The 14,005-nt window shown below is 40.4% G+C and overlaps 1 protein-coding gene across 1 annotated transcript in view; it reads right to left on the minus strand.

Moving 5' to 3' along the window:
• Positions 1 to 7,743: 7,743 nt before the first annotated feature.
• Positions 7,744 to 14,005, minus strand: part of CAPS2 (calcyphosine 2) — a 116,214-nt gene continuing 109,952 nt past the window's right edge. Inside the window, exon 18 of the mRNA XM_029078551.2 lies at positions 7,744 to 8,198. Within this exon, the coding sequence (XP_028934384.1) occupies positions 8,023 to 8,198 (176 nt within the window). The 3' untranslated portion in view covers positions 7,744 to 8,022. The remainder of the gene's footprint in view (positions 8,199 to 14,005) is intronic.

Here is a 14,005-nt window from a genome sequence, read left to right on the forward strand (position 1 = left end):
ACATTATCCAATTCCCAGTGAGTCGCAGCATACTCATTCCAAGTCAGGCGCCTTTAATCCCATTCCTTCCCAGGAAGTGTCAGCACCTGGCTGCTGGTCCAGGTAGTGAGCCTCAGGCACTTACATGGATGGGGTCTTAACATCTCTCCATTTGCATAAGCCTGCCCTGCCCTGACAATCAGTTTCCCTTGGATCTTCTGATGATCCTCCCATTGTCAATTGGGCTCTGTGGCTTCCTATTGGTGTTTGAGCAGGAATGGTCCCCCATTCATTGTTCTTGGTCTCTCCTCCTATTGTCCCTTCGACCTCCACCTCATGACCTATCTGCCATCTTAGAGCCATGTGGTCAGGGGTGAGGGACAGAGGAGAGCCCCAAAATACCAAGGCATTGGGGAAAAACGGGGCGCTAGGGTCGATCCCAAGCTGCGATGTGGCGGGGGTTGGAGGTGTCCTGTGGTGGAAGTGGCTCCAGAAGATATATCAATCAATCAATAGTATTTTTTGAGCACTTATTGGGTGCAGAGCACTGTAGTAAGCACTTGGGAGAGTACAGTGTAACATAGTAATATAATGGTGGCATTTGTTAAGCGCTTACTATGTACCAGGCGCTCTACTTTGCGCTGGGGTGGAGACAAGCAAATCGGGTTGGACAAAGTCCCTGTTCCATGTGGGGCTCACAGTCTCAATCCCCATTTCACGGATAACTGAGGCCCAGAGAAGTGAAGTGATTTGCCCAAGGTTCCACAGCAAATAGTGGAGTTGGGTTTAGAACCCATGACCTTCTGACTCCCGAGCCCGTGATCTATCCACTACACCATGCTGCTTCTCAGTATAACGGACACTTTCCCTGCCTGTGACAACCTTACAGTCTAGAGACAAGCTTACTGTCTAGATGCTGCAGCCTGCTCTCTGGGGGACAAGCTGTGGCACCTTGGCATCGGGACATGTGAGGGAAGGCAATGGTGGTCCTGGGCTACTGGAGCCTGCCCAACAGTGGAGCCAGGCCCCGAGGGGATACGGGACATGGGCATTGAGGTACCTTCTATACCAGCAGCGATAGTCAGTATCAGGGGCTGTTCAGGCCGTCAGGGCACCTGCAGGTGAGGGGGGTAGGGAGAGGAGAGGGGTACTTTGGCTACATAGTGGAGGCAGCTTGGAGACTCCTCTCCATGCTGCAAGACCTACTCTGGACCATGGAGATGACAATGTGGCCCAGATCTCCGGGCCTCCCTCTTTAAATCTGACAGACAATTGCTCTCTCTCCCTACAGAGCCTTAATGAAGGCACATCCCCGCCAAGCGGCCTTTTCTTGGGGTAGGGAAGGGGAACCGCTTCCCTTGAATGCCCTGTGGCCCGTGCGGCACTCCATGATGGAAACACCCTGGGACTCTGCCTTGGACCCTGAGCCTGAGGAAGGCAAGGATAATGGGCAGATGGGGCAATAACTGGAGGGAGTCTTGGGAACAAGGGAAGTTTCTTCTAGTATTCAATAGTATTTATTGAGCGCTTACTATGTGCAGAGCACTGTACTAAGCACTTAGGATGAACAAGTCGGCAACAGATAGAGACAGTCCCTGCCGTTTGACGGGCTTACAGTCTAATCGACTGTATAGAGGAGACATTAGCATGTTTAAAAGCAGTGGGAGAAAAGTCTTTGAAGAGCAAACAGTTGCAGATGGTGGTCAGGGAGGGACAAAGAGAGGGAGCAGGCGCTTGGATAAAGTGCAAAGGGATGGGGTCGGAGTCCAGGTGGAAGGAGTGGATTTTGAGAGGAGGCGGGAGATCACCTCTTGAGATATTGCTGGGAAGGATGGGAGAGTTGAAGGAAGGACAGGAGAAGGTACTAGAGAAGAATTGGGAAGATTTTAGGGAGATCACAGCTGATGGTTTCAATTTTCTCAATAAAGTACATAGCCAGGACATTGGAGGCAAGAGATGAGGTGGGTGGGAGGGCAGAGAGTTTGAGGAGGAAGTTCAACGTCTGAAACAACTGGCGAGGCCAATGGACATGGAGAGTGGGGAGAATTGCAGGAGGGAAGGCAGATGAGGAGGTTGTGGCTGGATAGAGGGATTTCAGAGTTGTTGAGGGTTGAGATTGTGCGGTGACTAGAAATGATGTGACTGAGTGTATACCCAAATTGGTGTGTGGGTGAGGTGGAGTGAAACAGGAGGTCTGTGGAGCAGAGGAGGGACAGGAAGCGAGCAGCAAATGGGTTGTCAGAAACATTCATATGGAGACCGAAATCTCCAAGGATCAGGGATTGGGACAGAAAGAAGGTATGTGAATAAGAAAGGGATCAAAATGGTTCAGAAGGTGGAGGTGGGGCTGGGGGGAGGTGGGGGGGAGTGGGCTGTGTGTGAGTGGATGACCGTGACCAGTAACTGGAGTGGGTGGTAGAGGAAGATGATATGGGGTTCCAAGGAAGAAAAAGAGAGGCATGGGGGACATGGAATGGGTTAGTATTTTACTCCAATATATTAGACTTATTTTGAAATTTGAGACTAAGATTAGGAGTTAGTGGAAATGGTGGCCTATTTTAGAAAAGTCCGAGGTTGTTAGGGATGCCAAATAAGAAAGGAAAGCATACTATTCATTAAATATTGATTGATGGCGATGGCTTCTGTTTAGCATTTATAGTTAAGAGTCACCAATATTCAGAGAAAATGTTCACTGTATGGCAGGGTCAAGCTGTCCCTCAGAACAAGTTGTGAACTTTTAATGTTTTCACTGATTGATAGCTGAATCAAGGAAAGGATTGCTTCCCTTGGGAGTGGGGAAGTGGTTAAGGAGTCAGTTGTTTGCCATCACCCTATGGGATGGGGGATGTGTGTGGTGCAAGAAGATTGCACATCTAGATATCAAACAATTTTAGCTAAAGAGGAAAAGTTTATGCAGTGATTTGAATAATACAGTAAAAAAACTTCCTCTTTTCCCTAACTCATCCAGATTGGTTGTTTTGATGATCTCCAATTAATTGGATCTTGTGCTTTGGCTATGTTGTTTTAACAAGACTAAACCTCCTGAAGATATCCACCTGCTGTAAACTTAATCATTACAATGCAAATTCCCAGTATAGAATCTACAATAAAAGGACATTTGGCAAAGAGAAAATTAGCCTCTATTTTCAAGTACTGATTTGTGGATAGGCAAAAGCCACAGACAGCTAGTCACATCAGCTTGATTACATCAATAAGAAACAGTTTCTTCCTTTACTAATGCACTCTAATGAAAGCCTGTGATGACAAAATTAGCCAAAGCTGCTGGAGGATGCAGAAAAAAATTACTCCCTCCAGAGAAAACAGAAGTGAAAAATCGTAAAAGTCCTCAAAAGTGCCCTCTACTGAAGTTTGGTACCATTGCTCTGCAGAAAGAGTGAAAAAGTATTTTTTGCTGTGATTTTTACTTCTATGCCTCAATCATATTTAGAAGCTACTGTTTTTAGGAATGTGTTTAAAATACCCCAAAAAAGGTGACAAACTTTGGGGGACTATTATTATTAAGACTCCTAAGAAAGTGAGGTAGATTACATGACCTCTTCTGGTGACTCATAGCCCTAATTCTGAGATTCACCAGCACTGTCTGGGTTATTTTGTCAAGATAGCTCGATGTCATTGCTCAAAATATATCACTCAGAGAAATGAACATCTGAAAGAACATAGAGAAAATCAACCAGCAGGTGTCATTGTAAGCTAAACTGGACAGGTTGGACTGAAAAAATACCCTAAATGAAATAAGGAAAACACACAAAAATGCAAACATGAATCATTTTCCCATCTTAAAACACTTTAAAACACCAGAGTTAAAGTAATATACACAGGCTAAACTGTGGAATGTTATTACCACTGTGAGACAGAAAGAATGTTTAACAACTTAAAATGTTACTTTCTGTTACCAAATAGTCCATTCCCACATAAAGCCAGCTGACTGATACCCAAGAAAACCAACTTGTGAGACTAGAAATAGCCTTGTTGCATAGGTGGCTTAAATAAATTAAATATTAGGAAAATAAAACTAATCTGTTTCAATTTATATTTGGTAAATGGTTGCAGCACCTGACACTGTTTTATTTTTTGGCCTCCTTGTCTCTTGTTTCTTAGGAGATTTTGTTCCAAGAAAACTAAGGGTCTTCAACATTTGGATAAGAGGAATATTGGAAGGTGATTAAAGGAATGACCCAGTGGATTTTGAAGTGACTCTTGGCAGCTTTGAACCTGAGTGTGACAAATAGTTAGCTCTGCCTTGAACCAACATAACAGATTTTCCTCTGGTGACCAACCCTACTCTTTCCATATCCAGAAAAAAGCCTTCTCTAAGAAACAAAACTGGTGGAACCATTACCAAAGACTAACAGAATGAGAAATCGAAAGAAAAACAACAGCTGCTTGCACCTGAAATTAAAGCCTACAGTTCTATGGGATTTTTAGAGACTGGTTTTCCACCATGTTTTCCTGAAGAAATGGTGGTTGATAGTATTTTCAGATCTCTTAAGAGATTTCTTTAAAAAAAATATAGCCACATAATTCTGAATGGAATGAAAGGCAAGTTTGGGGGGAAAGGGTGCCCTGGACCTACTTCTTTCTGATTCTATTAGGTTTTGCTCTGTATTCCCTAAACTCCCTGGAATTTTATCTCATTTTTTTAGTAATAATTATGGTATTTCTTAAGTGCTAATTTTGTGACAAACATTGTATTAACACTGAGGTAGATACGGGATAATCGCGGCCCAAAGTTTAAGATGGAGTACTGAATTGAATCCCCATTTTACAGATGAGGAAAATGAGGCACAGAGACGCTAAGTGACTTGTCCAAGGTTGTACAGCAGACCGAGTGACAGAGCCAGGATTATGACCCAGGCCTTCTGACTCACAGGCCCATCCTCTTTCCACTAGGACACACTGCTTCTCATCCCTATAGTCTGTGAACCAAAGCTTGAAAATTTTATTCAGTCAGGTTATTTAGATTTAACCAGGTTATTCTGACTGATTGAATTGATGATAGTTTACCATCTGCACATTTTATTTCTGAAAATACTATTTACATAAACATATACTGAAACGATTTGTATTAAACACAGCCTACAGTGCCTGTTTGACAAAACTCTTGTCTAAACTGTCAACAAGTTAATAGCTTGACTGAAGCAGTGAATAACACCCAAGATGTGAATTACTGCAGTCATAAAACTGAATTATTCTGAAATTTTATACCACATGCAGGCAATTCCCTTAAATTTTCTAGTTTTGAATCACTGGTTTGACATGTTCACTAAAAAGAACATCAAGAAAATACACAATTGGCTTGTTCATTTTATTTGGGGTATATATAGTTACTGCCCTAAAATTCAGGGTTGTTTTTTTCTACTTTCTCCAGCATTATTATTACTCTTTCAAAAAGAGATTTCAGTTTTTTTCAAAATATTTTTCTACATGGAAAGGTTAATTCTGATAATTCAAAATGTATACTGCCACATATTTAAGACAATTTTGAATGAAGGAAAGAAGATGCAAATTCAAAAATATTAACTAAATTTGATTGTCAATTTAAATTGGCCTTAGTATTACTTACACCAATTCACATAATACATCAAATTAGAAATACAAATTAACAAAGGAGACTTTTTGAATAGAAAATAAACCGATTTTACTAAAAAGACTTCATGTAAAATATTCATGTTACAGAAAATGTGACTTTCATGAGTTCAATTAATCAGTTCTTTAACATTGCATTTCAAGAAAAGAGAAAATGCTTCCTTTCAAGAATGTAAGGCATTTACTGTTCATTGTAAAGCGTCTGATCACTGCTCCACAAATTGTGCCTATTGCACAACTAAAGACATTATTACCATTAAAACAATAGGTGGAATTTAGAATTATCCCTAATAATCTGAATCATAAATTGAAAAGTTACGTAGCACAAATTTATCCCATAAGATATTTAACTCATCCGAAAATTGGATTTAATTACATGCATTTAAAACTTTGTTGGGAAATGCCAACTTTGAACTGTTGCACTAACAAAAATATGTTCTAATGATTTCTGTTTATTTCCATCATCAACACGTGGTACTTCCAAACCTTACACTAAGAAGCTAAAAATAACACCACCTTGAATTTGCATAGATCAAAGTGTTCTGTAAGCATTCCCTTACTCATGCTAACAACATTGCTGGAAAAATATGAAAGGGCAGCCAGTGGAGTCCTCATTATACAGATAAGAGCCATGATGGTTATCAAGCTGTTAAAATAATCTGTATATAGTCGTGTAACCTGTAAAAGGGTTGGAATGGATTTCTGATTCTCAATCCAGTGCTTTTTCCATTAGGCTGGCATTTTGGGGAAAATGAAAGTGGTATTTCTTTATCATTATTCCTATCACTTTTTAAAATGCTTCCTGCTATTCCTTTTATCTTTCCTTAGTCATGAAAAATATAGCAGGAAAATCAATCCTACAAAAACAGATAATGAGAAACTGTCCAGGAAATCTAATAACAATAACAATAATAATTTGATATTTGTTAAGCACTTACCATGTGCCAGGCACTGTTCTAAGCGCTGGGGTGGATACAAACCAATCTGGTTGGGCACAGTTCCTGTCCCACATAGGGCTCACAGTCTTAATCCCCATTTTACAGATGAAGTAACTGAGGCCAGAGACATTAAGTGACTTGTCTGAGGTCACATAATAGACAAGTGGCAGAGCTGGGACTAGAACCCAGGTCCTTCTGACTCCTAGGCCCACGCTCTATCCACTAGGCAACGCTGCTTCAAATGTAGTTATTACAGAATAAAATAGATTTAGACTATACCTCTTTCCACTGAGTAATAATATAATAGAGCATAAATACTATAGAAATCAACAAATTATTCTAGGTTATATTTTGGGAGCTATGACAAATTTCTCCTGGAAGAATTAAATCCTCCCCAACAATGTCTCTGGGCAATGGGGAAAATATGAGCTTCATTGATTCTTGAGAGTTTAAACCACAACTTTTAATTTTACTGCATTCTCACAAGTGCCTAGTACTATGCTGTGCACATAGTAAATAATAAATACTATTGGCCGACTGATTATGAAGTTTAGGAAAGAGAAGGAAGGGGAAAGATGAGGCTAGAACTTTAGGGAAAAGCCTCTATTTTACTCGCATTTCAACCTTTTCCTGACACACCTAAACTTTAGACCAATAGATCAACATTTAGCCTATTGTCAGGTCCCATGAATTTGGAAAGGTCATTGTTCCATTATATTTTGTCAGATTATATTTTGTTTGAGATAATCACTGAGGTCATGTTTGTGACTGATTTTGACGTTACTACTGTAAAGCACTATATAAAAACAAGAATTGATAGAAGAAATCTTAAAAAAAAAGGGAATGCTTTTGTGAGTAAACTCACTGATGAGTGACTATTTAATATGCAACAGCACATAATTTGGGGTCAGGCCTAGCATAGAGATTGAAATTTTTTAAATGTAATGGAATAATTGCCAGGATTTTGTTCTGAACCCTTTGTGATACTTCCATTGCATACATCCACTCCATGCATAAGTTAAATAGGTTAATTTCCTCAATGGTGGCGTTATTTTCGAGTTCCAAGGCAATTATATGTATCTGTACAAATGAGTTGCATTACTTGAGTCATTTCCAAGGGACCGTTCACGGAACATGAAATCCCTGTAGTTAAGCTTTCTGTGTAGGATAGGGTGCAGAAAACAAAGTCAATAAGAAGGCATTTATAAGGCACAAGATCATGAATAGCTAATTGCATTTATCATTTTCCCAAGGAAGATGGTTAACAAAAAAAGGGCCCAAAACATTTCCATGTATTTACAAACCTTAAAGACATTCATCTGCGTATATAAGGGTCTCTTTGGTTTACAGCATATTTTTCTCCACATGAAGCTTCCTTTATTAAACTAATGACAATTCAGTGAAACTGGAAAAATATTTGAAAAGTATTCAGAAGCACTTGATTCAGTCAGCTTTACATTCCAAATGAACCGAGTGATATTTTATATATTTTCCTATTCTAAATCCCCCAAGCATTCCTTAGAACATTAACAAAATCTTCATCATCCAGTATCCCAATACTCAGTCCTTCATAGTAATCTTCAAATTCACAATAGGACACTTCATTGGGTTTGCTGCAGGCGTCCTCTAAGATTTCTAGAAACGAAGATTTAATCCCTTCCTCTGTTGTATAAGCTGTAAAAGAAATTTAGGCTCTCAAATGAACATCTACAATATAGTTCACAAGAAAAACTATTACCATATGCCACTAATTTGGAGCAAAATGAGTCGATAAGCCCACCCTGAAGCAAGTGAAAACAGCAAACTGTGAACATTTTCTAAAAGAGGTTTTACTAGAGTACTCGGCAATTGTTTAACCAAGAAGTGCATATGCCAACACGCTACTAAGTTTAGGTTTAGGGTCCTGGTGTCTAGCTAACTATCTTTAATTCTGCCTAAGAATTGGAGAAACAAGAGGTAGTCAGGTTTCTCCTCCCTAGTACTTCTGCAAATTTAGTTTAGGCCCAGTTCTGTACAAAACATTATAGTTCAAATATTTCCTTCTTACAATGAAAGCCTATTTTCCTTTGACAACAGTAGAGACGAAGCTCACGTTCACATTGTTGTAAACTCCCTAAAAAGAAGTCCAAATTAACAAGATTACTAACTGTACAACTGTACTAAGCACTTGGGAGAGTACAATACAAGAGAGTTAGTGAGGAAGTTCTGATTACAATGATGGAGAAAACAAATCAGAAAGTTCCATCAAAGAATAAAGTAAAAATATCCCTGGACACTAGTTATTTCATAAGACATCAACTAAACCTTAGAGTGGCCAAGCGAAAAGAATAGGGAAATGATAGACTTCTGGGAACTAGGAAAATCACAGCTGAAAGGAGTACCTACTCTTGATTAAAGTTTTGCTTACACATTTTATGATGTGTAATTGATGTGTAATATCTCCACACACACATATATCCATACTTATATATGTGTTTTGATATAAAAGTTTTCCCACAAGACACCATCAATTTTATCTTGATGGAATACAATCTTTGAATAAATTTCAACTACTAAGTATGTAGGGAAAGATGGCTGGTGCAAAAATGAATAGGTTGGAACAAAAAGACATGTAAAAAGAACCTTTCAAACTGAATGAGCTCCGTAGTTCTTCACAACATTTCCAAACCTCCCCCCCCACACACACACACACTGAATATTATTTTAGTAGAGACTTCTGCTTGGTATTTGGATTTTAAAATACTTGAAGTCAAAGTATTCTGTGGGGGAAAAATAAACATAAACGAGAGAAAACAAAGACCCTATTTCTCAATGAAATAATATTAAGTCTATAGGCATGGGAATCAGAGGACCTGAGTTCTAATCTTGATTCTGCCAATTGCTTGCTATGTGACGTTGGTCAAGTCACTTAACTTTTCCACCTCAGTTTCCTCATCTGTAAAATGGGGATTCAATACCTGTTCTCCCTCTTACTTAGACTGTGACCCCCATGTGGGACAGGAACTATGTCCAATGTGATTAACTTGTATCTTACCCAGCGCCTAGAAGGGTTAAAGACAAACAGTATGCACGTAACGAATGCTATTATTATTACTGTTCATTGGGTAGTAGGGTAAAAAAGAAATTAAAATAAATTACAGGTAAGAGAAGCAACCAAATATAATAATAGATATGTTGTTGATGTGAGGGAATGGGGGAGGAATTAAGGAGTTGGGATTAAGAACATAGGTGAGGCAGCAGGGAGGGAAAATAGGGTAAGAGCTTATTCAGGGTATGTTTTCCTGGAGATGAGATTTTAATTAGGCTTTTCTGTGGGGGGGAGTGCTGGTCTGTCAGATATGAAGGGGAAGAAGGTCCAGGTAGGATGGAGACTGTGAGCAAGGGGTCAGTGCTGGAATATGAGAGTGAGGTTGGAATAAAATGAGCAAAGTGTGTGCTGGGTTGTGGTGGAAGATGAGTGAGGTTAAGTAGGAGGGAACAGAGTTGATTGAATATCTTGAATAAGAAGATTCTGTTTGATGTGGAGATGGATGGACAACCATTGGAGGGAAGCACATGAGGAATGGGGAGAAATGCACAAAATTAGTTTTTAGAAAAATGATCTGGGTGGCAGATCTGGGATAGGAATTCTTTGCAGTACGAGAAAGGGGAGAGGATGTAGGCAGGGAGGTCATTGAGGAGGCTTTTCATTGCAGTAGTTGAGATAGGATATAAAAAGGACTTGAACCAGGGTGATAGCAGTTTGGATGGAGGAGAAGAAGTGAATTGTAGAGCTATTGTGGATATAGAATTGACAGGATTTATGACTGACTAAATATGCATTTGGAAGGAGAGAGATTTATCAAGGATAATGCCCAAGTTGCAGGCTTGTCAGACAGGAAGGTTGGTGGTTATTTTCAACAGTGATGGGAAAATTGGAGGAGGAGAAAATTTGGGAAGGATATAGAGGAATTCAGTTTTGAACACAGTGACCTTAAAGTGACAGTGAGATATCTGGGCAAGGGGATCTTGGTAGCAGGGAAGAAATGTGAGATTGCAGGAGATGTTGAGGCTGAAATGCAGATTTAGGAGTCATCTGCATAGAGAGGGTAGTTGAAGCCATGGGAATGGATGAGCTCCTTTGAGTAGGTGTAAATGGAGACTAGAAGGGGACCCAGAACTGAGTCTTAACGTGTGGGAGGCAGAGGAACATCCAGTGAAAGAAGCAGAGAAGGACTGACCAGAGCAATAAGAGAAGCAGGAGAGGACCGTTTGATAGTATTTGAAGGTTTGATAGTATTTCCAGGAGAAGGGTTTGTCTATAATGTCAAAAACCTTGTAGGCAGGGAACATGTTTACCAATTGTATAATATTGTACTCTCCCAAGCTTCCTACCACAGGAAGTACTCAACACATTTGATTTGATTTTTTTTAAAAAAGCCAGTTGAAAAGTCAAAGGAAGCTACACTGGATTTGGCAAAGGAGGAGTTCATTTATGACTTTGGAAAGAGAAATTTCAGTGGTGTGGAGGGGGGAAGCCGGATTGCAGATGGTTGAGAAGGGAGTTGGAGGAGAGGTAGTTGAGGAAGTGGGAAAAATCAACTCATTCAAGGAATTTGGACAGGAATGGTAGGGAGGAGATATAGCATGGGATCAAGGGAGAAACAGCAGGGCCTTTGGCCATGCTCTCATGGCTTCAATTACCATTTCTACGCAGATGATTCCCAAATCTACATCTTCAGCCCCAACCCCTCTCATTCCCTGCCATATCACATTTCCTCCTGCCTTCAGTATATCTCAAATAAATACCATTATTATTATTATTACTTCCTCATCTGCCAACCAGCCGAACTCCCAGCCTTCTGTCTCTCCCCACTCCAGTCTATACTTCTCTCTGCTGCATAGATAATTTTTCAACAAATACTTTGAGTCAATTACTTCCCACTCCTTAAGAACCTCCAATGTCTACTCTTCACCTCTGCACCAAACAGAAACTCCTTACCATTTGGCTTTAAAGTACTCAATCAGCTTTCCCGTCATACCTCAGCTCACACTGCTCTGCTATTACAGCCCATCTCACCCACTCTGCTCCTCTAGTACCAGCTTACTCACTGTGTCCCGATCTTGTCTATCTGGCCATCGACCCCTTTCCCACATCCTCCCCTTAGCCTGGAACTCCTTCCCCGGTCCATGTAAGCCAACTCACCACTCTATCCACCTTCAAAGTTTGATTAAGGTAACTTTTCCTCTGGGAGGCCTTCCCTGATTAAGCCCTCCTTTTCCCTGCTCGGTCTCCCTTCTGCATCATCTATGTACTTGGATCTGTGACCTTTGAACATCTGATATTCATCCCACTCACAATCCTCAATTTATGTACATATCTTTAAATGATAAATTACAAATTACTTATTCATAATAATTCTTGTCTCCCTCTCTAGACCGTGAGCTCATTATGGACAGCGTGGGTCAGTGGAAAGAGCCCGGGCTTGGGAGTCTGAGGTCATGGGTTTGAATCCCGGCTCTGCCACTTGTCAGCTGTGTGACTGTGGGCAAGTCACTTCACTTCTCAGTTCCTCAGTTCCCTCACTGGTAAAATGGGGGTGAAGACTGTGAGCCTCACGTGAGACAACCTGATTACCCTGTATCTACCCCAGAGCTTAGAACAGTGCTCTGCACATAGTAAGCACTTAACAAAAACCAACATTATTATTAATATGTCTGCTAATTCTGTTGTGCTGTACTTTCCCAAGAGTTTAGTATTGTGCTCTGCATAGAGTAAATGCTCAATAAATACCATTGAGTGACTGATTGGAAGAGCACACCACTCTCTCTCATCTGCACTTTCAAGTTTGAAAAGTCTCTAGCAGTAAATACCATGCAAAGAAATAATGCAAGACATAGTTTTTTCAAACATGTTTTATCATTTGTAGGGTAAATTGGACTGTTGCATACTGCTCCACAGTTTTTCACACAAAAAAATTGTTTTTCTAACTGCTATTCAGCATGGGCCAGAGTTTTATATTTTGTGTGCAAGCACAGGAAACACACTTGCCTGCTCCTGTCTAAAAGTGAATTGCTTTTTCTGCTGTTAGGGGCCAGTGCAATTTTTAATGAACGAAAGCTAGTTCACCCAATACGGTTTTGTAATCCCATTAAACTGAAATATCTTTGGGAAATCTGATTTCTATTATGGTTTAAAGTGTTTTTCTTTGATGGTCTATTTAAGTGTCAAAATGACAGATGCTGTCCTAAAACCTAAATAAATTACATGCTGCATGAAAGTGATCATTTGAAATCTGTTCGTCTCATCCTGTATCTCCAGGGAGGTTATATGAGCAGATTATTATTCATAATATGGATAATAAATTTGATAGAGCTTAATTAGGTGTTAACAGCTTTTCTCTTTTTAAAACATAAGAACAGCATGTGCTTTTCCACATTAGCAAACTATTCCAAAGAGGGTCGGGTGGATTTCGTGGATTCGTCTCTTCTCTCCCTTCAATTTGCCTGAATTTTTCAAGATGGCTTAACCAAGGACCCAATATATGAAACAGGTCAGCTTTAATGATCCTGTTAGACAATGCCTGGGAACAAACAGGAGAATGGACATGCCTGCATTTGCGAACTAAAGTTGAAAATGGTTTCATTTCGATTACACCTCAAAGTTTTGTGCAATGATAGATATGGTGTTACCGAAAGCCACCAGCTCTAGCAATCCCTTTGCACAGGTTCTTGGGCCAGAAGTCTCAGGACTAAGGCTTATCCATCATTCGTTCAGGGAAGTCTGTGTCAAAGTTACTTTCAGAGTAATCATAATAACACTTACGGTACTTGTTAAGCAATTACTATGTGCCAAGCACTGTTCTAAGTACTGGGATAGATACAAGTTAATCAGGTTAGACAAAGTCCCTGTCCCACATTGGGCTCGCACTCCTAACCCCCATTTTTTACAGATGAGGTAAGTGAGGTGCAGAGAAATGAAATGACTTGCCTAAGGTCACACAGCAGACATGTGGAGGAGCCAGGATTAGAACCCAGGTCTGTGCTCTATCCACTAAGTCATACTGCTTCTCTTCTCTCAAAAGCTCTTTATATTACCTTACTATATAGAGCTGCTGCTGTGACTCAAAGACATGGCACGGTAGGGTTCTGGAGGAAACCAGGAGGGGCCACAGACAGAGAAGTAGGAAGGCAAGGCCAGACAATTATAGAGTAATCTGTACCCTCCTGCTCCCACACTGTGGTCTCCTGGTTAGTCTGGGCTGGGGAATAGGGGAAACACTGACTCTAGGAAAGTGTGGTAACTGTAATGTGGGAAATGGAAAATCATGTGAGCACAGCAGTGCAGAGGAACGGATGCATGCACAAACATTTCCACTTCCCCAGGACTTCAGTTTAGGCTTAGCCAGGTCTATCTTAAAGACAAATGGATATTAGGTTCAGATCATAATAAGTAGCTTACGTAGAAGCAGTGTGGCTCGGTGGAAAGAGCACGGGCTTTG

Source organism: Ornithorhynchus anatinus, chromosome 14 (assembly GCF_004115215.2).
Source record: "Ornithorhynchus anatinus isolate Pmale09 chromosome 14, mOrnAna1.pri.v4, whole genome shotgun sequence".
NCBI lineage: Eukaryota > Metazoa > Chordata > Mammalia > Monotremata > Ornithorhynchidae > Ornithorhynchus > Ornithorhynchus anatinus.